This window comes from Thalassophryne amazonica, chromosome 5 (assembly GCF_902500255.1).
Source record: "Thalassophryne amazonica chromosome 5, fThaAma1.1, whole genome shotgun sequence".
Taxonomy (NCBI): Eukaryota; Metazoa; Chordata; class Actinopteri; order Batrachoidiformes; family Batrachoididae; genus Thalassophryne; species Thalassophryne amazonica.
The window spans coordinates 28,253,037-28,276,886 of NC_047107.1; the positions used below are offsets into that span (position 1 = coordinate 28,253,037).

At 42.8% G+C, this 23,850-nt stretch overlaps 1 protein-coding gene across 3 annotated transcripts in view; it reads left to right on the forward strand.

Annotated features, from left to right (window-relative positions):
- LOC117510233 (rapamycin-insensitive companion of mTOR-like) overlaps positions 1-7,187 on the forward strand; it is a 179,871-nt gene extending 172,684 nt beyond the window's left edge. For all 3 annotated transcript variants that reach the window (XM_034169867.1, XM_034169865.1, XM_034169866.1), the window contains 5 exons: positions 148-354; positions 4,701-4,853; positions 5,052-5,175; positions 5,272-5,410; positions 5,504-7,187. In XM_034169867.1, the coding sequence (XP_034025758.1) occupies positions 148-354; positions 4,701-4,853; positions 5,052-5,175; positions 5,272-5,410; positions 5,504-5,584 (704 nt within the window). In that variant the 3' untranslated portion in view covers positions 5,585-7,187. The remainder of the gene's footprint in view (positions 1-147; positions 355-4,700; positions 4,854-5,051; positions 5,176-5,271; positions 5,411-5,503) is intronic.
- Positions 7,188-23,850: the final 16,663 nt, after the last annotated feature.

Here is a 23,850-nt window from a genome sequence, read left to right on the forward strand (position 1 = left end):
TACAACTGCAATTTTAATATTTAAGTTAGGAGTAAGAGAAGAAAGTGGTTTAGAAATTAAATTTAGTTGATTTCAGCCGATTAAAGAAACTTGAGATGAAAATGTACGATGTTGAGTATGTGCCAATTGTGGTTTGGCCATGTGCAGGCGATCGCCCCACTGTCCCTGCACTGAGACAGCAGCTCAGTATCTCTGAGCTCATTGCCACCCGAGCAGAGGGGCAGAGCCACAGCATGGGTTCAGAGGGGAGTGGCCTGCAGGATCACACTGAAGACAACTGCCTCTACTGTGTAGGTTCCATCGTGCTGGGATATCCCACTCAGCCACAGATTAGCAGTACACAGCCTCAGCCAGGTGAGCAGCCACACCCTCCTTCACTCACTCACTCAGGCATTGTCACAATATGAGCCTAAATCAGAAAAAAGTCTTCTTACTCATTCCACAGAACAGGGGCACGATAACAGAAAGCTCTGTGACCCGCAGACTTTTTATTCACCCTAGGTACACAGAATAGTCCTACACCCTGAGAACGCACACCGGGCCAGTACGTAGGGTTTAATTAGGTCAGCTAGGTAGGGAGGTGCCAGTCCGTGAACAATTTTATAAGCTAGTAGCAGAACCTTAAAATCTGTTCTCACTGGGACAGGAAACCAGCGAAGAGATGTCAAAATGGGTGTAATGTGTCGAACTTTCTGCTTCCTGTCAAAAGTCTAACAGCAGCATTTTGAACCAATTGGAGAGCCCTAATGCTGGACTGGGGTAAACCAGAAAATAGAACATTGCAGTAGTCCAACCTAGAAAAGACAAATGAATGAATCAGGGTGTCAGCATAAGCCATAGTTAGGATGGGACGAATCTTCGCTATATTTTGCAGATGGAAGAAAGCAGTCCTCGTAATATTTCTAATGTGGAGGTCAAAGGACAACGTAGGATCACAAATTACCCCAAGCTTCCTCACTTTGTCAGTGTGATGTATGACACACAAGCCCAGGCTAATGCCGCATTCACACCGGACGAGATGCGAGCGACGGCGGCGACAGGTTGCCATGTAATCCCTATGGAAGGACGCGTTGTGGCGCCACAAAAGTCCAACCACGCAATGCGACGCGATGGGTGCGAATGAAGCGAATGCAAATGAAGCAATTTTGAGCGATTGGTGCCTTTGTGGCACGAAATCGCGTCGCGTTGCCCTCCTCCCCAAGTTGAAAAATCTGAACTTTTTCATCTTGTTGCGTCGCGGTGACCAATCAGGGACTGGATATGTAGTGACGTGGAGATGTCTGGAGTTTATACTTGATGTGGACATGTCCTGTCTCTGGCAGCCAGCCTGTGAGCGGGACTTATGTCCCTTTTGCCCTTTATTTCACAATTATGACAGAGTTTGAGGGGAGAGCGAGCAGCAGCAGCAGCCGTTTTTTTTTTTTTTTTCACGTGCGCGCACAAACGAATCGTCCGTCAAGATTATTTTAGTTATTAACTACACAGATGTATAATAAAACAAATGGTGACTGGTTTATAACACAATTATGACAGAGTTTGAGAGGAGAGCGAGCAGCAGCACTGCAGCAATGGCAGCAGCCAGTTTTTTTTTTCATGTCTGCGTGTGAACGAATCGTCTGTGAAGATAATTTTATTAACGACACAGATGTATAATAAAACAAATGGTGACTGGTTTATAACACAATCATGACAGAGTTTAAGGACAGAGTGAGCAGCAGCAGCGGCAGCCAGTTTTTTTTGTTTGTTTGTTTGTTTGTTTGTTCTTTATGGTTCACATGTGCGCGCGTGAACGGGTCAGGAGGTCCTCAAACTGGGTCCTGGAGAGACGGAAGTACCGCTGAAAGCAGCCGTCATCCAGACGCAGCTCCTGCAGCAAATAATGAAACTTCCCAAATTGGGAACATTTCATGAGGATGTTGTGAACCCAGGGACAGCGCCGCTGGTGACTTTTGTCAGCTTTCCACAACAAGTTGAGCACAGCAACTCGCTCTGTGTGATCAAGGTCCGGCATGTTGACTTGACGGCGAGCGGAATGGAAGCTCCTCCTATTTGATGACGCATTGGGGCGAATTTTCACAGCGAAAGCAGAGCGACACACCGGGCGATGGTGGCAGGTCCATCGTCAGGTGGCAGACGCGAATTTGTGGCATTGCGTGTCATCTGGTGTGAACGCGACATAAGCATTAACTGGTCAAATTGATGCCGATGTCTCACTGGACCAAGAACCATCATCTCAGTCTTATCTGAGTTTAAATGTAGGAAGTTGCTAGACATCCAGCTTCTCACTGATGCAAAGCAGTCTTCTAAGGATTATGTGAATGAGATCACCAACAGTTATCGGCATGTATAACTGAGTATCATCAGCATAGCAGTGAAAGGTAATCCCAAAACGCTGCAGTATGTGCCCAAGGAGTGCTATATAAAGGGATAAAAGCAGGGGGCCTAAGACAAACCCCTGTAAGACCCCAAATTTCATGTCACTAAGGTTAGAGGTAGTATTATCATACAGACACAGTGAGAACGACTGGTCAGATATGACGTCAACCACGGAAGGGCATTCCTAGTAATCCCGAAATGATTCTCGAGCCTGTCGAAAAGAATATGATGATCCACGGTATCAGACACAGCACTGAGATCAGGCAGATAACGTGCTCTATCACCATAGTGGATTTTCGGCACTAATTTACGCTCCATGTGTAACCTTAATCATTCTGACATTTTCAGATATCTCCAGGTGCGAAATTTTGCCAGGTCAAACACAACAACCTTTCCCTCAAAGCCACCTATCTCGGGTATTGATCACTTTCACACTATTAGCAAGCTTTCGATGGGGCACCTGTCCTAAATATACAAATTCTTAATATCATTATCTTCTACAGCCTTAAACAATATTAGAGAGAGCTGGGAAAGGGAGTTACACATTTCACTGTCAGATGACTGTTGGGATGATGCTTTACATAGAGTTAACTCTTCCTCCTCTTGTGCCAGACTCAGTCTGATTCAGTTAAGACGCTTTACAGAATACACTATAGTAAACAAAAGCTATCCAAGCTTTATCCAGGACTCTCTGATACCTGCAAAAGGTGCTCCCAGTCCCCTGCTAACCTAGGTCATACATTTTGGTCCTGCCCTAAAATGAAAGAATACTGGAGATCCTTTTTGACCACCTCTCATTGATTTTAGGTATAAAAATCGACCCATCCCCCCTGATTGCCATTTTCGGTGTTCCAGATTCAAACCTTAAGTTAACCAAAAAAACAACAAAAAAAAATTATTTCTTTCTCATCATTAATTGCACAGCGCCAAATTCTCCTTCTTTGGAAGAGTAGTGCACCGCCATCTCACACATCCTGGTTGAAAGACCTCATGTCTTATCTTAAATTGGAAAAAATAAAATTCACCCTTCATGGTTCTTCCCAAAAATTCTTTCAACAATGGCAGCTTTTCATGTCCTACTACAAAAACATATAGCCCTCACTTTTGCAATAGCATTCTATCTGAATACGCAGAAATGATTGTTTTGGCGATGTGTATGTGAAAATTATTGCTCAAAATTCCTGAAAGCTTAGATGTGTTCGTTTTGTTATTACTACTTTTTTATTATCTTCCCTGTGTTCGTATTGATCGTTTGTATTTGTTCTTGTGTTGAGAAAAAGAAAAAAGTCTGCACAGTTACACATGAGTGAACTGTGCTGAAGATTCCACTGTTACATTGTCATCCTGTAACTACATGACACCAATAAAATATTTTAATTAAAAAAAAAAAAAGAAATTCACACCAAGATTCCTGACTTTCTTTAGTGTTGGGGCCGATCCGATCCTGACGTAATCCGCGGATTGGAATTTCCCGATACTGAAGAGAAGCCATGTCTATGAAAACTCTCTCATGCTGCCTGCTCTCTGCTCTTTTTACTGCTGAGTGGGAGGAGAAGAGAGGGAGGGGGAGGTTTCTGAGCTGAAGCTGAGCTGTTTCTTCTGCGCACTGCAGCCGAGAGTTTTAAGCCACGGGTAATGGCAAATTTCCGCACAGCTCTCGGGTTCAAATGGTCTGTGCCGCCGAGTACGGATTTTCCGAAAAGTGAACTGAATTCTTACTGAAAAATCAGCCGCTTCAACGTCCTGAGGCTGTGAAACAGCAGCTCAGAGCACAGCTGAGGAGGACAGCCGAACAGAGATTCACTTTCTGTCTCTCCACTGAACAAGAAAAATCTCCATTAAAATCCTAATCCAGAGTTACTCGCGAATGCCACTGATGATACATTTCGAAATTTATTTTTTATTTTACAGTTGAAAGGCTTTGTGTTTGCTCAGCAGGAAAACGAGTGAAGGAGAGACAGAGAGAGCAAGCGAAGGAGAGACGGAGACAGACAGTGAGAGAAAGAGAGCGAGCGAGAGAGGGGACTTTTTCTTTTTACTCCAACACTTGCATTGACAATGTAAATGTATGTTTCACTTGAAATTGAATTGAGAGAGAGGCAGAGGGAGAGAGGACTTAATCTTTAATTTTTACTGTAACACTTGCTTTGACAATGTTTTACATTGTCAAAGCATGTTTTCCATGTCAATAAAGCGCCAGTGAAATTGAAAAGGAGAGAGACAGACAGAGAGAGGGCTATCTTTTCTTTTTTCGACACCACAATAGTGGGAACAAATGTAATCTTGGTGTCAGTGCAGATTATAATGTCTTTTTCCTCTGCCAGACTATGTTCCTTTCCCTTCATGGGGAGGTCAGAGTGGCCATCGTCTGGAGGTGATGCCTCAGTCCAAGTACTCCGGGGTTTCAGGCTGCAGCGACGCTGCCGTGTCACAGGGCTCAGTCTCTAGCACTCCCACTCCCACTGACATCGTCATTGGTAAGATCAGAAATAACCAGAGCTTTCTCATGACTTTGTTTTTCCACAACGAGATGGTGAAACGTGTGTGTGTGTGTGCGTGCGTGCGTGCGTGCGTGCGTGCGTGCGTGTGTGTGTGTATATACACACGCACACACACACAGTTTTTTTTTTTTACCTCAGTGAATGTTCTGATATTTTTTGGTATGTGTTGTTTAGGTGGAAAGGCAATATCAGAGGATGGCCCAGCCTCCCGGGTGTTGCTGAGGAAGGAGGTGCTCCGCCTGATCATCAACCTCAGCTCCTCTGTAGGAACTAAAGGCCACGAAACAGGACTGCTAACGTAAAGCTCACTGTCTTCTTTGGCACAGCCATCATTTTGTGCCCATTACGCTTGAGGCAGAACATTTAACCATTCTTTTCCATCTCTTTTCTGCAGAATAAAGGAAAAATTTCCTTATGCATTTGATGACATCTGCCTGTACTCTGAGGTTTCCCACCTCCTAGCCCACTGTATGTTTCGTCTGACATCAAGACGATTCATCCAGGAACTCTTCCAGGATGTGCAATTCATGCCAGTAAGATATCTTACACACACACCCCCCACTTTATACTGAAGCTGCCTGCAACAAAATGCCCTTATGTATTCCATCCTCTGTGCTCTTCTGCAGATGTTTGAGGAAGCGGAAGCAATGCTGACAAAGTTACCAAAACCTGCTGAAGAGGATGTGAACCCTCCTGCAGAATCCTGATCCTCCTGGATTCCCAGCACTGCCCCTCTCCTGCCACCCTGCATACACAGAAAGAATGCAGGACCAAAAGCTGTCTGTAGGGTCGGGGAGATGTTTGCCATGTTTATGGTGCTCAAAGCTGAGCACCGTGGCCAAGGATAAGGACGTGGACGCCGCTTATCATTCATTTAACAAATTGGAGCTGCAATAAAAAGACGTCACGGTGTCTGTAAAAGAAAGTTTAAGCCAACACGCCTGCTGGGTGTATCAAACGTTATTGTGTGACAGGAATAAGATTAAGTGGTTTCAAATTAAGAAAACAAAGAAAACTCTTTTTGGATGGTTCGGCAGTCTAAGAGACATGCTGTAAAACATCATGGTCAAGGACAAGTTGGATCATTAAGACAAAGACTGTTTTAAGAAATTCCAAAATCTTATTTCTTTCCAGTGGTGGCGTTTTCTGTATTGAATTAAGGCATGTAGTCGTGTCAGCCCGGTGATTCCTCAGACCCTGCATCATCACCCCCCCCCCCCCCCCCCCCCCCTTGTGAAACACTACACTACAGAGGGTCCTGCAGTTTTTTGTTTTTTTTTTAAACTACCTGGGTCTTCTCTGGTTCACACCCCGACCTGTGACCAGGCATGTTGCTTTGCTTTTCTTGCCTCAACACATCCTACAACCTGTTGCCTCTTGACAGTTCAGACAGCCAATTACTTTTCTATTCCTCTCAGACAATCAGACATCACTAGTGTTGTATTTTCTTAAGCACTATACATATATTCCACCCCAGTACAGGACCTGAGGAGAACAGCATGTAATTTTATGCCATCCTTGACTTGCATCAGACCTTCAGTACTTTTCTTCAGCCATTACATTACTAGTATGCTAGCAGTTTCAGGAGTTCTCAGGCGGTGAGTTGATCTTTGCATTAGTGCTCTTTTGTACATTTTATTGGGTCTCTTGTGTAGAATGACTCACGTGGTACCAAACACCATTCTGAAATGCATGTTGCATAAACTCAGCCGCAAGCCCACTCTGCCTTCTTTTCCTGTGCTCCACTTCCACTGCATGTGCAAAACGCATGGCAAACTTGTAATGTCACCTTAATGTGTTTCCGGCTTATAAGACTGAAAAAAAAAAAAAAATAGGTTGCCATTTCATGTTGCCATTACGTCGTAGGAATCTAATTCTCCCTGAGTTTGTTTTCACAATGCAATATCACTGTTGAAGGCTGAGATGGGGGGTGTGATAACTCTAAAGGATTTGTAAGACGTTTCCAGGGAAATGGGGATATCCATTTCCATCGGGTTGTTTTTGCTATAATGCTGCTACACAAATGGACACATAGAGATGATTCATAGATCAGCTGAGTGATGTCAGATCTGATCTATTTATTATATGTCTGTACCATAGAGTGAGCTCAACCAGAGAAGAAAAGTTATTTATATTTTTCCTCAAGACTGTATTATAATTTAATTCTCTCTCTCTCTCTCTCTTTCCACCTGAATATTGTGGTTTTCCCTTGTATAATGTGTACAGTATGTTTTGGGCCATCAGCGACCTAAAAGAAGACATACAATCCTATCAAAAGGATGCATTGTTAATAAAACTAAATTTAAAATACCCAAGAAAATGTAGCTTTTGTTCTTTGGTTATTTTCCATTTCAGTGTCCAGCATACTGTTTCTTGAGAGCATATTCTCCTTGTGTGTGTGTGTGGGGGGGGGGGGGGGGGGTTGTCCTACTTTGCATCTTTCCTTGAGAGCCAAAGTAGAAAAGACCACATCCTCGGCCACATGAGTGTCTTCTACCTCAAGCCAGGGATTCTGTGGACCTTCCAGAATTGGTTAGGTTTTCCAATGACGTTTCTGCAGCAGACTGCTACCGGGTAGGTAGATGCCCTACATACAACTGCTGTACATCCCCTTGTCCCTCTCGAAGGCTGTTGCCATATCTTCCTGCCATGGGTCTTTGAGCTCCACCACAGTAACTCCTGGCAGAGGTGGACCACAGCACAAAAGTCCGGTTGGATGTTGTCATGATGTCTCATGGTAAGGTTAGCTGTTGGTGCTGGTTGACATTCCATTCACACAGTGGCCTCCATTATCTGTAAATGTAAGAAGTTTGGATCCACCAGGACTTTTCCTAGAGCTGGCCGCCCGTCCAAACTGAGCAATCTGGAGAGAAGGGCTTTTCAGACCATGAGAAACAAAACTCTTGTCTGATGAGGCAAAGATTGAACTCTGGTGTGAATGCCAGGTGTCATGTTTGGAAAAAACAGGCACCATCCCTACAGTGAAGCATGGTGGTGGCAGCATCCTGCTGTGGGGATGTTTTTCAGTGGCAGGAACTGGGAGAGTAGTCAGGATTGAGGGGAACATGAATGCAGCAATGTACAGAGATGTCCTGGATGAAAACCTGTTCCAGAGCACTCTTGACCTCAGACTGGGTGACGGTTCATCTTTCAGCAGGACAATGACCCTAAGCACAGCCATGATATCAAAGGTGTGGCTTCAGAGCAACTCTGAATGTCTTTGAGTGGCCCAGCCAGAGTCCAGACCTGAATCCAGTTTCGATTGAACATCTCTGGAGAGATCTGAAAATGGCTGTGCACCGACGCTCCGCATCCAACATGATAGAGCTTGAGAGGTGCTACAAATAGTCCACTAACATTTGGTCATTTTTTTGGCCAAGGTCAGAAAAAATTAGTAGAATGCTGACAATTGCTGGATGCAATCACCATCCTAAACAACATACGTACTAAAAGTCCCCATGTAGCCTCTTTGACCTTTTGCTGGTATACAGTAGTGTTCAGAATAATAGTAGTGCTATGTGACTACAAAGATTAATCCAGGTTTGATTTTTGTGGGGGGGTTCTCAAGATGGTGGCGAAGTGATAAGTAGTGTTCTTGTCTACTACCTGTCTGTATCCTGAAAATATAGCCGTGTCCGTTTTTATCACATCGTTTTTTGCTAAAAAATCAACCTAGAAAGCTTATACAATGCCGAAGACCCAAAACCAACCACGGGCTGATCCACCCCATGACTTTACGGAAGACTTTCCGGAGGAACTGGGAAATGCTAGCCCCGCTGCTAACACTACCGAGCCTGTTAGCGGGACATTGCTGCAACACATCTCTGAAACGATTTTGGCAGAAGCAAAACGCTCTCAGACAGCCATAGATCGGTCCATTGCTAGGCTGGAGTTATCTCTTGATGGTAAAATCAACGACGTTATTAAACGCATTGACGAAGTAGCAGCTTCATGTGACTATCGGGGTACGTCAAGCCGAGGTAGAGAACCGCATCTCCGTACTAGAGGATGACATGGCACCGCTGAAAGCCAGAGTGAATGAGCTGATCAAGTCCAATTCAGAGCTACCTTCGCAAGTTTTGGATCTCCAGGCTCGTTCAAGAAGAGATAATATTCGCATTTTGAACTTGACAGAGTCTGCGGAAGGGTCTAACCCCATTTTATTTTTTGGAAAGTTTATCCCCACACTGCTGCAGCTACCCGTCTCTGACATCTCCACTGACCGTGCTCACCACACATCAGGTCCACCTGCTGCTGACGGCCGCCCTCGCCCCGTCATTATCAAGTTTCATCGCCCCAGGGATGTTACCACGGTATTGTCTGCAGCTAAACGCGTAGGGAATTTGCAGCATGAGGACCGACCTCTCCGCATAGTGCCTGACATCCCACCAGCGGTCCGACTCGCCAGGAGAGGCTTCAACGACGTCTGCACGGATCTCATAAAGCGGAATATTAGATTTCGCATGGCTTTCCCTGCAGTCTTGTCTTTTGAAATAAACGGGATAAAGAAATCTTTTAGAGCCCAAACGGGCCAGAGCTTTCCTTGGGAGCGCTGTGTCCCACGAGGACAAGTAGAGTTATCACTCAATGAACAAAAGTGCAGTGTTGAGTGTTAACTGACTCTCGTAACATGATGTTAACAAGATGTTAATATTCTATGTTTAAATTTGTCATGTTAAGCAGGAATGTTATTTATTTCTGGAACATTTGTCCTTTTTCATTTAATTTTTCATAATTACCTATTTTTTGAAGGACAATTTTTATGCCTATGCTCATGACAGACAGGGAGGGGCACTTTAGATTTGAGAACCTTTCTCCTTTTATTTATTTATTTTCTTTTCTGCGCAGCCTTTTTTTTTCTCATATTCCATAGGAGTGTTTGATATGGTTGAGCCTTATCTTCTCCTCATCTTCAGTTTGTATTTTAGTAATGTTCTAGTTTTTCTTGTTCAGGTTGAGTTCCTTGTTCAGGTCCAGGGAAGTGCTTGTATGATGTATAATCTGTACTCAGGTGTTTTTTTTTCAATTAAATGTCAAATACCACTAATTTGAAAATACTAACTCTCTGGGTCTAAATAACCCAGTAAAAAGAGTGGCCATTTTAAATTATTTTCATAGTAACAGCATCCAGATCGCTATGCTCCAAGAGACCCACTTATTGAAATCTGACATCAATCAATTAGCAAATAAATTTTATAAGGTTATAGCATTTTCCTCCGCCTCCAATAAATCCAAAGGTGTGGCTGTCATCTGCCGTCGAAACCTACAGTTTAGACTTTTAGATTGTTGGTCTGATAATAAAGGAAGAATCGCCATTGCAAAATTGCATATTGAAAGGACAAATTTGGCTTTTATTTCTGTATACGCACCTAACAATCATGATAAAGTATTTTATGAATGTTTAACCGAAATAATGCTTTAATTACCAAATTTCAAATTTGTGGTAGCTGGAGATTTTAACGCGGTGGCTGGTCCTTTTCTTGATCGATCAGGTCTTTCTCAAAATCTAAATCAGAAACATGCATCAGAGGCACTCAAGCAATGGTATACTGATACTGGGTTGGTAGATCTATGGCGCTTGATGAATCCTAGCACTAGGGATTATACTCATAGGTCGGCTAGACATAAATCATTTTCTAGAATTGATTATTTATTTATTTATTATTTATTTTGTATGGGGAGGTCTGGGCGGCTTTGCTTGAGCTGCTGCCGACTCCGGATAAAGCGGAGGAAAATGGATGGATGGATGATTATTTACTTCTTCGTGCTGCTTTGAAAATATTTCCGCAGTTTTTCATAGTCCGATTGCTTTATCCGACCACAAAGCTTTAATTGCTAGTGCCATTTTAACATGCCCTCCACGTGCTCCACGCTGGCGCTTTAATAATACTCTACTGCAAAGTGATAGTTTTAAACAACAGTTTATAGTTGAATTGAGTGAATTTGTTGCTATAAATAAGGTCTCTGTTGCTGATCCCAGAATCTTGTGGGATTCCATTAAAGGTTTTATCCGCAATAATTCAATTCGTTACGCCTGTCAGCTTAAAAGATCTAGAACAGCTAGATTGCATATTTTACAAAGTAAACTTAAAGTTTTTGATAATTTATTGCAGCAAAGTTATGATAATGACGTTGTTATCCAACATGATTTGATTAAAAAAGAAATTAATGATATTCTCAAACTCCAAGCAGAATTTTTAATACATAAAACCAGGCAAAATTACTACTTTAATGGAGCAGGAGCAAGGCCAAGTCACCTACGAGTACTTGCTCTCAGACTTAGGGCAGATGAGCAGTTCTCTGACATCTCATCTATCAGGGACAATGATGGCCAAATTTTAGTGGAACATTTTAGTATTAATTCTGTCTTTTCTTCCTTTTATTCTAAGTTATATAGCTCTGAAGTACTACACAATGAACAAACATGCAATAACTTTCTTGAAAATGCCAAATGTGCTTGGTTTCAGTACAGAAGGTTCCAGGTTCAAATCCCACCCCTGCCACACTTCTCCATGTAATGTGGAGTTGTGTCAGGAAGGGCATCCGGCGTAAAAGCTGTGCCAATTCAACATGCAGATCCACCTTGGATTTGCTGTGGCGACCCCGAGTGCAAACAAGGGAGCAGCCGAAGGGACTTACTTTTTACCCAGATTAAATAATGAAGACCTGCATAAGCTCAACCAACCTATTAAATTAATTGAACTGAAAGAGGCTGTGTCAGATATGCGTAAGAGAAAATCGCCTGGCCTCGATGGTATACCACCAGAGCTTTATGTAACTCTTTGGGACCATCTCGGACCCTTAATGTTTGATATGGTTCAAACTGCTTTGGAATTTGGATCCTTTTCAAGAGATGTAAATACTGCATTGATATCATTATTGTTAAAAAAAAAAAAAAAGATAAGGACCTGCAGGAATGCTCCAATTAAAAGCCTCTCTCCCTTCTCAACTTTGATTTAAAAATTTTTGCCAAAGTGTTAGCCCATAGGCTCCAACTTTTTATGACCAAATTGGTCAACTGCGATCAAACAGGCTTCATTAAATCACGTACTGCCTCAGACAATCTTAGGAGATTACTACTGCACATAATACATGGTGCCACAACAACCCAACAGGTGTTTTTTCACTCGATGCAATGAAGGCTTTTCACCGCTTAGAATGGCGCTATCTTTGGCTTGGCTTTGGCTTGCGGAAAGATCAGGAAAAAATTCTCGTTGCTGGTTTGACAGCTGCCAAAAAAATGATTGCTGGTAGATGGAAACACCCGCATTGTCTTTCTCACCATCAATGGGTTCTAACTTTTATTGACATTGCTTATCTAGAATTGTCTACTGCAAGAATCCACAATGCCAAGGAGGAAACTATCAACCTGTGGAACCAAACGGTGTCTGACCTGGAAAAAGCCTTATTATACACCTACTTGGGACCATGATGTGGCTCTCCTAATCTGAATTAATAATTATCATATACACAGATGTACATTCGTCTACTCTCATCTTTTTGTTTCTCTTGCCCTGGACCGGTTTAAAAATGTTGTTCCATTTTTCATCTAATTTTATATATGTAAAAAATCAATAAACAGTTGATAACAAAAAAAAAAGAGCTTAATCCAGGTTTTGAGTATATTTCTTATTGTTACATGGGAAACAAGGTACCAGTAGATTCTCACAAATCCAACAAGACCAAGCATTCATGATATGCACACTCTTAAGGCTATGAAATTGGGCTATTAGTAAAAAAAAAAAAAAGTAGAAAAGGGGGTGTTGACAATAATAGTAGCATCTGTTGTTGACACTACAAACTCAAAACTATTATGTTCAAATTGCTTTTTTAGAAATCCTGTGAATCACTAAACTAGTATTTAGTTGTATAACCACAGTTTTTCATGATTTCTTCACATCTGTGAGGCATTAATTTTGTTGGTTTGGAACCAAGATTTTGCGCGTTTACTAGTGTGCTTGGGGTCATTGTCTTGTTGAAACACCCATTTCAAGGGCATGTCCTCATCAGCATGAGGCAACATGACCTCTTCAAGTATTTTGACATATCTAAACTGATCCATGATACCTGGTATGCGATATACAGGCCCAACACCATAGTAGGAGAAACATGCCCATATCATGATGCTTGCACCACCATGCTTCACTGTCTTCACTGTGAACTGTGGCTTGAATTCAGAGTTTGGTGGTCGTCTCACAAACTGTCTGTGGCCCTTGGACCCAAAAAGAACAATTTTACTCTCATCAGTCCACAAAATATTCTTCCATTTCTCTTTAGGCCAGTTGATGTGTTCTTTGGCAAATTGTAACCTCTTCTGCACGTCTTTTATTTAACAGAGGGACTTTGCGGGGAATTCTTGCAAATAAATTAGCTTCACAGCACTTACAGGTAACTCCAGACCGTCTTTGATCATCCTGAAGCTGATCAATGGGTGAGCCTTTGCCATTCTGGTTATTCTTCTATCCATTTTGATGGTTGTTTTCCGTTTTCTTCCACGCGTCTCTGTTTTTTTTTTTTTTTTTTTTTTTGGTCCATTTTAAAGCATTGGAGATCATTGTAGATGAACAGCCTATCATTTTTTGCACCTGCGTATGAGTTTTCCCCTCTCCAATCAACTTTTTAATCAAACTACGCTGTTCTTCTGAACAATGTCTTGAACGTCCCATTTTCCTCAGGCTTTCAAAGAGAAAAGCATGTTCAACAGGTGCTGGCTTCATCCTTAAATAGGGGACACCTGATTCACACCTGTTTGTTCCACAAAATTGATGAACTCACTGACTGAATGCCACACTACTATTATTGTGAACACCCCCTTTTCTACTTTTTTTTTACTAATAGCCCAATTTCATAGCCTTAAGAGTATGCATATCATGAATGCTTGGTCTTGTTGGATTTGTGAGAATCTACTGACTCTACTGGTACCTTGTTTCCCATGTAACAATAAGAAATATACTCAAAACCTGGATTAATCTTTTTAGTCACATAGCACTACTATTATTCTGAACACTGCTGTAACATCATGAGTGTCATGGATGTTGTTGGAGTTATTCTGTAGATACACTGTTTTATTTTATCATGCATGTTTTGTGTTCCCTGCTCTGGTAGAATGTAGTTCTCTCTGCTCTGATAAAGTGTATTGTACTGATGTGATGGGTGAAGGTTACTTAAGATATGTGACATGACGTGTTTCTGCAATAGAGAATTGAATGTTCCAACCACAGTGTGATTGTGATACATCAGTCCTTTTGTCAGAAGAAGTGTGATTAATCGTTAGATGTCTTAAACACATCTTAACCGAGCCCAAGATTAAAAAAGGTTCTGAACATCCTGAATGTATTATGCAATCAGCAGTTCTGCAGCAACAGCTCACGCGCTATCACTCTTCCCCTCAGGAGCTGTACCGCCCATGTATGTAGGGAAGTCCTAAATAAAAAGAGCGGGAGCGCAGGCCAGACTTTAGTGTAGCTTTGGTGTACAGCCTGACTGCACTCCTCGCGAGCTTAAATCGAATTCTATTTCTCACTTGTTTTATTGCCTGGTTGTCTCTTCCTCAAAGCAAAAGGTATTCTAAACCCGACAGATGTCGAAAATAGTGTTTCACACATGTTCATCATTTAAGTAGTTGCAGTGGTATATGTAATCTTAATTGTTTGACAAGATTGCTTCAAAATGAAACATATGATTGTAATCGCAGGACCTTTGTGGCCAGGATGGCAGTGGGATCAAACCCGGACAGCTCGCACTAAAGACCATTCCTCTACCAGGTCAGCCAAAGGGGAATTCCCCGTTAGCCAAGCTAGCAATCAGGACCCGGGACCTTCATCCCGCTACATATCTCTCCACCATTTTTGACTTGTCACAGGTGCATTTAAACATGCTCTGTGACTACCCACATCCTGTTCGTGACGCCAGATTGTGACCGCAGGACCTTTGTGGCCGGGACGGCGGTGGGATCGAACCCGGACCGCTCGCACTAAAGACCATTCCTCTACCAAGTCAACCAAAGGGGAATTCCCCATTAGCTAAGCTGGCGGGAACATCTTTTCAATCAGGACACGGGACCTTCATCCCGCTACATTATGATATTAAGTAGACAAGTAACTTTGCCACTAACATTTGCAGCAGCAAGGGAGCACTCATCCCCAAGTGCAGCAGTGGCTAGGAGTGGAGCTGTCACTGACTGAATGGGGTTGGGAATTGTTAAATGGACACCAGTTCTCACCCATCAACCGCCTGCACCTGAAAAACTTAACTTTATTAACTTTGATTTCCTGCAACTGCAAAAGTGGTTGCAAGAAGTCTGGTCTGTTCTGTACAATTCTATGTGGCCATTGCCATGGAAATGGCTGCAGCAATTCTGAGAAACCAGCCTGTGTATCATGTTATGTGTCGGACGCAGCTCGGAGAACCGACCAGCGTTTGAAGGACCCAGTATGAAATAAGCAGAGCACGGTACAAAGGCTAACTGAATTTAATACATAACAGTGATACATAAAAATACAAAAGAAAGTGCGATCTGGTGTGGTGCGCTCCCAGCAGCACTAACGGTCCAGAGCCAGAAGCTGTTCGGACTCAAGGACCCCGCCGACACCCCCCAGGTGGCCGCAACAAACCGAGTCTGTGAAAGAAGGAACCATTATGTGAGTCCACACTCTACACACAGAGAGAACACTTAAAGGTGTACAAACAGCAAACACTTCCTGGCTTGATTACTAATCAACTTCCCAACCTGCAGGCATGGAACATCCAGTTCACAAAACTCCACTGCAGTGGAAGTCGATACATGACTAACATACAGCTCAATATAATAAAGGTGTGAGGGACACCACATTTACTGACTGTATAAATGTTAGTCACAAAATCTAACGTACCTCAGGAAGTGTGCTGACGAGCGTGAGACCTCACCCCCTCCTCTTTCACAGACCGTGCATCAAACCTGGACGTTCTCTGCAGATGGCTCCCGAGACGACGATCTCACCCGTCTGGTCACAAGGTCGAGTCTCTGGCAAATACACACTGTGCACTCCAGTCTTAAATGCCACCATGTTCCAATCCATGCAGATGCACCACAGCTGTGAGTCCTGATGAGCCGCAGGTGATCAGCCTCAGGTGATCAGGGTGAGGTCCTGATAAACTCAGCAACACAGCCACTCAGTTCCAAATGCAAACCACCTGGAAGGAAAAACAAAAGACAGAAACAAAAAGGCAGCCAGGCCCCCCAGCCATACAACATATCAGACACTGATGAAGAGCATGGCTTTGATGGAAAAGAGCATAGATGAGTTCAAATCTGATTCATTGGTACTCAAAAATGAAACATTTGATTTCCAGATTGCGAGGATCATTTTGATGACTGTGACTTCATCAGTGACTGAAAATCCACGAAAATCCCATAATAACCTTTCATGTAGGCACAGTCTGAATTAAACCATAATACAATACTGTGAACCCAAGTCCCCAAGTTTGAAAAATTGCACAGAACACCTATCCTGGATTGTATAACATCCTCTTTCAAGAGTACAACCCCAATTCCAATAAAGTTGGGACATTGTGTGAAATGTAAATAAATCAGAATACAATGATTTGCAAATCCTCTTCAACCTATATTCAGTTGAATACACCACAAAGACAAGATATTTAATGTTCAAACACGTTTCAAAAAAGCTGGGACAGTGGTATGTTTACCACTGTGTTACACCACCTTTCCTTCTAACAACACTCAATAAGTGAGTGTCATGATTGGGTATAAAAGGAGCATCCCCAAAAGGCTCAGCCATTCACAAGTAAAGATGGGGCGAGGATCACCACTTTGTGAACAACTGCATGAAAAAATAGTCCAACAGTTTAACGATCAATTGCAAGGAATTTAGGGATTCCATCATCTACAGTCCATAATATAATCAGAAGATTCAAAGAATCTGGAGAAGTTTCTACACGTAAGCGGCAAGGCCGAAAACCAACTTGGAAGCCCGTGACCTTTGATCCCTCAGGTGGCACTGTACCGCGTGGGCTCAGGAACACTTCAGAAAACCACTGTCAGTTAACACAGTGTGTCGCTACATCAACAAGGGCAGGTTAAAACTCTACCATGCAAAGCGATAGCCATACATCAACAACATCCAGAAACGCCGCTGCCTTCTCTGAGCCTGAGCTCATTTGAAATGGACAGACTCAAAGTGGAAAAGTCTGCTGTGGTCTGATGAGTCCACATTTCAATTTGTTTTTGGAAATCATGGACGTCGTGTCCTCCGGACAAAAGAGGAAAAAGACCATCCAGATTGTTACCAGCACAAAGTTCAAAAGCCAGCATCTGTGATAGTATCGGGGTGTTTTAGTGCCCATGACATGGGCAACTTATACATCTGTGATGGCACCATCAATGCTGAAAGGTACATCCAGGTTTTGGAGCAACACATGCTGCCATCCAAGCAATGTCTTTTTCAGGGACGTCCCTGCTTATTTCAGCAAGACAATGCTAAGCCACATTCTGCACGTTACTCGACTGGCTTGTCTGCAGTCCAGATCTGTCGCCCATTGAAAATGTGTGGTGCATTATGAAGCGCAAAATACGGCAACGGAGACACCGGACTGTTGAACAACTGAAGTCATACATCAACCAAGAATGGGAAAGAATTCCACCTACAAAGCTTCAACAATTAGTGTCCTCAGTTCCCAAATGTTTATTGAGTGTTGTTAGAAGGAAAGGTGATGTAACACAGTGGTAAACATACCACTGTCCCATCTTTTTTGAAACGTTGCAGGCATCCATTTCAAAATGAGAAAATATTTGCCCAAAAACAATAAACTTTATCAGTTTGAACATTAAATATCTTGTCTTTGTGGTGTATTCAATGGAATATAGGTTAAAGAGGATTTGCAAATCATTGTATTCTGTTTTTATTTACACACTTTAAAATCTGATCTCAAAGAGAACGGAAGCCAGTGACGGAACGCCAGAACCGGCGTAATGTGGTCAAACCTTCTGCTTTGTGTCAGAAGTCTGGCAGCAGCATTTTGAACCAGTTGAAGACCCTTGATGCTGGACTGCATGTAAACCAGAAAACAGAGCATTACAATTGTCCAATCTGGAAGAAATAAAAGCATGAATCAAAGTCTCAGCATCAGCCACAGATAGGATGGGATGAATCTTCACTATATTTCTTAGATGGAAGAAAGCAGTCCTCGTAATGTCCCTAATGTGGAGGTCAAAGGACAACGTAGGATCAAAAATTACCCCACGGATCTTCACTTTGTTGGTAGGATGTATAACACACAAATCTAGTGTGACCGCAGGACCTTTGTGGCCAAGACAGCGGTGGGATCAAAACCCGGACTGCTCGAACTAAAGACCAGAATTCTACCAGGTCAGCCAAAGGGAAGATTCCCTGTATCAGCCAAGCTAGCAGGAGCGTCTTTTCAATCCAGACTTCACCATGCTACACATCTCTCCACCATTTTTGACTTCGTCCCGAAGTCACAGGTGCATTTTAAACATGTTCTTTGACTACCCAGATCCTGCCGACAACGCCAATTGTGACCGCAGGACCTTTGTGGCCAGGATGGCGGTGGGATTGAACCCCGGACTGCTCAAACTAAAGACCAGAACTCTACCAGGTCAGCCAAAGGGAAGATTCCCTGTCAGCCAATCTAGCAGGAACATATTTTCAATCCGGACTTCACCCTGCTACACTAGGCTAAGCACTAACTAATGAAATTGATGCCGATGTCTTGCTGGACCAAGAACCATCATTTCAGTCTTTTCAGAGTTCAAATGTAGAAAGATACTACTAGACATCCAACTTCTCACTGCTGCAAAGCAGTCTTCTAAAGATTTTATGTGGACAAGATTTCCAGCAGTTATCGGCATGTATAATTGAGTGTCATCAGCATAGCAATGAAAAGCAACCCCAAAATGCCGCAATATGTTCCCAAGGGGAGCTATATACAAGGAAAAAAGCAGGGGGCCCAGAACAGATCCCAGCGGAACCCCAAACGTCCTGCCCCTAAAATCAGAGGTAGTGTCATTGCACAAAATACAGTGTGAATGACCAGACAGATAAGACACCAACCATGCAAGGGCAGTTCCAGTAATCCCAAAACTGTTATGTGGGCCGCTGAAGAGGAGGTACTGCTGGCCCACCACCACCAGAGGGCGCCCTGCTTGGAGTGCGGGCTCCAAGCACGAGAGGACGCCAGACCCAGAAGAAGTGACAGCTGTCATTCATCCTCTGCACCAGCTGTCACTCGTTCATCATCATCATCATCACCATAAAGGCCGGACTGCAACTCCACCTCCTCGCCGAGAAATCGACTACCGAAGAGGTAATTTTCTCTGCTGACTCATACGTTGAGTAATAATCTGAACTTCTGTTGCAGCCGTTTTCCTGGTGTCTTTCCTTATCTGTGGGATTGGCGTTTGGTGTGACAGCGACGGCTTCGCCTCACACCCCAAACCAGATAAGTGGATTAAACAGGAGCAGGCACGAGTGTGTGATTGGAGGTGGAGGTGCTCCCTCCTAACTGTGTGCAGACTGTGGATTACTGAGTGTGCGGACTCACACTCATTCATCTTGTCTTTGCTTTTTGCCAGCAGTACCAGGGTCGACAGCCGAAGACAGAGGCCACCTGGGGACTCGGGACTTGGCGGATCCGGTGTTCTTCAGACCGTTGGTGGTGGAAGCCGTGTGGGACGCGGCTTCTCTCTCGTCGGGGGTCTTCTATCTTCGAGCCTGCCCACACGTCACCTGGTGTTAATTGACTTTGCAAATTTTGTGTATTTAGTTGTGTATTGTCACAACATTAAATTGTTACTTTTTGGCTTATTCATTGTCCGTTCATTTGCGCCCCCTGTTGTGGGTCCGTGCTACGACACCTTCCCAACAAAAACAATTTTCCAACCTATCAAGTAGAATATGATGATCAACGGTGTCAAACGCAGCACTGAGATCCAACAACACCAAGACTGTAGTGGTGTCCAAGTCTACTGCTTGCAGAAGATCATTCAGTACTTTAATAAGTGCTGTCTCTGTGGAGTGATATTTTCTAAAAGCAGACTGCAATGGCTCAAAAAGATCATTCTCAGTAAGGTGGTCCATGAGCTGCCGTGAAACCACCTTTTCCAGAATTTTAGAGCAGAATGATAGATTTGATATTGGCCTATAATTTTTCAATACACCAGGATTGAGATTGGATTTCTTGAGTAATGGTTTAACCACTGCAGACTTAAAATAACTTGGAACAGATGAAAGGTTAATAATTTCCAGCACAGTCGGCCCAAGAATGGGCCAGAGATCCTTAAACAATGTTGTTGGTATGGGATAAAATAAACAAGTTGTGCTTTTAGTAGACATCACATGTTTTGTCAGCACGCCTAGTGAAATACTATTAAATTCCATAAATCTAGGTAGCACCTCAATGGTAGCCCCCACCTCAATAGCTGGGTGCAATGACTGAACCAAAGTATGCTGAGATTTGCTCAACCTAATATCTTCTATTTTCTTTTTTCGAAATAGTCCAGAAAGTCCTGTGCTGAAAAGGGAGAACGACCAACAGGTGGCAGTTTGCGAATAAGAAATGCCACTGTATCAAACAAAAACTTTGAGTTATGCTTGTTTTTGTTGATCAATTCAGATTAATAGGCCCACTTCATAGCCAATAGAGCATGTTTATAATCTAAAATAGCTTCACGTGTCTGCATGAGCCGCTGCTGATGAGATCTCTGGCCCTGGAGGTCCCAGCTGGAGAACATGTACCGTGTTTTGAAGGACATGACCTTACAACTCTACGCCGTGAGGCGCATATGTGTGCCTGCTGTCCTCACGTGGAAATACATAAAAACACGTCGCTTTTGCCATGGGCTGGAGCATCTGCTCGGTGCGCACAATGGCAGGCTGCTCCATGTTAAAAGGACCGTCTGATCATGTGAACACTCAACTCACAATCTGAATGTCACATCACTCACGTCAGCTACGGTCCACATGATGCGGTGTCTCTCCATCAATCAATTTTATTTATATAGCGCCAAATCACAACAAACAGTTGCCCCAAGGCGCTTTATATTGTAAGGCAAGGCCATACAATAATTACGTAAAACCCCAACGGTCAAAACGACCCCCTGTGAGCAAGCACTTGGCTACAGTGGGAAGGAAAAACTCCCCTTTAACAGGAAGAAACCTCCAGCAGAACCAGGCTCAGGGAGGGGCAGTCTTCTGCTGGGACTGGTTGGGGCTGAGGGGAGAGAATCAGGAAAAAGACATGCTGTGGAGGGGAGCAGAGATCGATCGCTAATGATTAAATGCAGAGTGGTGCATACAGAGCAAAAAGAGAAAGAAACACTCAGTGCATCATGGGAACCCCCCAGCAGTCTAAATCTATAGCAGCATAACTAAGGGATGGTTCAGGGTCACCTGATCCAGCCCTAACTATAAGCTTTAGCAAAAAGGAAAGTTTTAAGCCTAATCTTAAAAGTAGAGAGGGTGTCTGTCTCCCTGATCTGAATTGGGAGCTGGTTCCACAGGAGAGGAACCTGAAAGCTGAAGGCTCTGCCTCCCATTCTACTCTTACAAACCCTAGGAACTACAAGTAAGCCTGCAGTCTGAGAGCGAAGCGCTCTATTGGGGTGATATGGTACTACGAGGTCCCTAAGATAAGATGGGACCTGATTATTCCAAACCTTATAAGTAAGAAGAAGAATTTTAAATTCTATTCTAGAATTAACAGGAAGCCAATGAAGAGAGGCCAATATGGGTGAGATATGCTCTCTCCTTCTAGTCCCCGTCAGTACTCTAGCTGCAGCATTTTGAATTAACTGAAGGCTTTTCAGGGAACTTTTAGGACAACCTGATAATAATGAATTACAATAGTCCAGCCTAGAGGAAATAAATGCATGAATTAGTTTTTCAGCATCACTCTGAGACAAGACCTTTCTAATTTTAGAGATATTGCGTAAATGCAAAAAAGCAGTCCTACATATTTGTTTAATATGCGCTTTGAATGACATATCCTGAGCGCTGCTCACTCAACATGCGCGCCGCTCACTTGACACGCTGGACAGCAGATGTGGATATGATAAGCGCGCACTGCTTCATTCATGTCATTTCATGACTGCACGTCTGCTGGTAATCTCTACCACTAATACAACCCCTGGAAAAAATTATGGAATCACCGGCCTTGGAGGATGTTCATTCAGTTGTTTAATTTTGTAGAAAAAAAGCAGATCACAGACATGACACAAAACTAAAGTCATTTCAAATGGCAACTTTCTGGCTTTAAGAAACACTATAAGAAATCAGGAAAAAAAAATTGTGGCAGTCAGTAACGGTTACTTTTTTAGACCAAGCAGAGGGAAAAAAAATATGGAATCACTCAATTCTGAGGAAAAAATTATGGAATCATGAAAAACAAAAGAACGCTCCAACACATCACTAGTATTTTGTTGCACCACCTCTGGCTTTTATAACAGCTTGCAGTCTCTGAGGCATGGACTTAATGAGTGACAAACATTACTCTTCATCAATCTGGCTCCAACTTTCTCTGATTGCTGTTGCCAGATCAGCTTTGCAGGTTGGAGCCTTGTCATGGACCATTTTCTTCAACTTCCACCAAAGATTTTCAATTGGATTAAGATCCGGACTATTTGCAGGCCATGACATTGACCCTATGTGTCTTTTTGCAAGGAATGTTTTCACAGTTTTTGCTCTATGGCAAGATGCATTATCATCTTGAAAAATGATTTCATCATCCCCAAACATCCTTTCAATTGATGGGATAAGAAAAGTGTCCAAAATATCAATGTAAACTTGTGCATTTATTGATGATGTAATGACAGCCATCTCCCCAGTGCCTTTACCTGACATGCAGCCCCATATCATCAATGACTGTGGAAATTTACATGTTCTCTTCAGGCAGTCATCTTTATAAATCTCATTGGAACGGCACCAAACAAAAGTTCCAGCATCATCACCTTGCCCAATGCAGATTCGAGATTCATCACTGAATATGACTTTCATCCAGTCATCCACAGTCCACGATTGCTTTTCCTTAGCCCATTGTAACCTTGTTTTTTTCTGTTTAGGTGTTAGTGATGGCCTTCGTTTAGCTTTTCTGTATGTAAATCCCATTTCCTTTAGGCGGTTTCTTACAGTTCAGTCACAGACGTTGACTCCAGTTTCCTCCCATTCGTTCCTCATTTGATTTGTTGTGCATTTTCGATTTTTGAGACATATTGCTTTAAGTTTTCTGTCTTGATGCTTTGATGTCTTCCTTGGTCTACCAGTATGTTTGCCTTTAACAACCTTCCCATGTTGTTTGTATTTGGTCCAGAGTTTAGACACAGCTGACTGTGAACAACCAACATCTTTTGTAACATTGCATGATGATTTACCCTCTTTTAAGAGTTTGATAATCCTCTCCTTTGTTTCAATTGACATCTCTCATGTTGGAGCCATGATTCATGTCAGTCCACTTGGTGCAACAGCTCTCCAAGGTGTGATCACTCCTTTTTAGATGCAGACTAACGAGCAGATCTGATTTGATGCAGGTGTTAGTTTTGGGGATGAAAATTTACAGGGTGATTCCATAATTTATTCCTCAGAATTGAGTGAGTCCATATTTTTTTTCCCTCTGCTTGGTCTAAAAAAGTAACCGTTACTGACTGCCACAATTTTTTTTTCTTGATTTCTTATAGTGTTTCTTAAAGCCAGAAAGTTGCCATTTGAAATTACTTTAGTTTTGTGTCATGTCTGTGATCTGCTTTTTTTCCACAAAATTAAACAACTGAATGAACATCCTCCGAGGCCGGTGATTCCATAATTTTTGACAGGGGTTGTATTATTATTAGTAGAAGTAGTAGTTTTACCACACTGTGAAACATCCAGACCCTTTCTTTTATTACTATCAATGCAACCAGTGCTGGATGCATTGTAGGTGATCAGTTAACAGCTAATTAGTAAAGCTAGCTTTTCTGTTAGCAGAT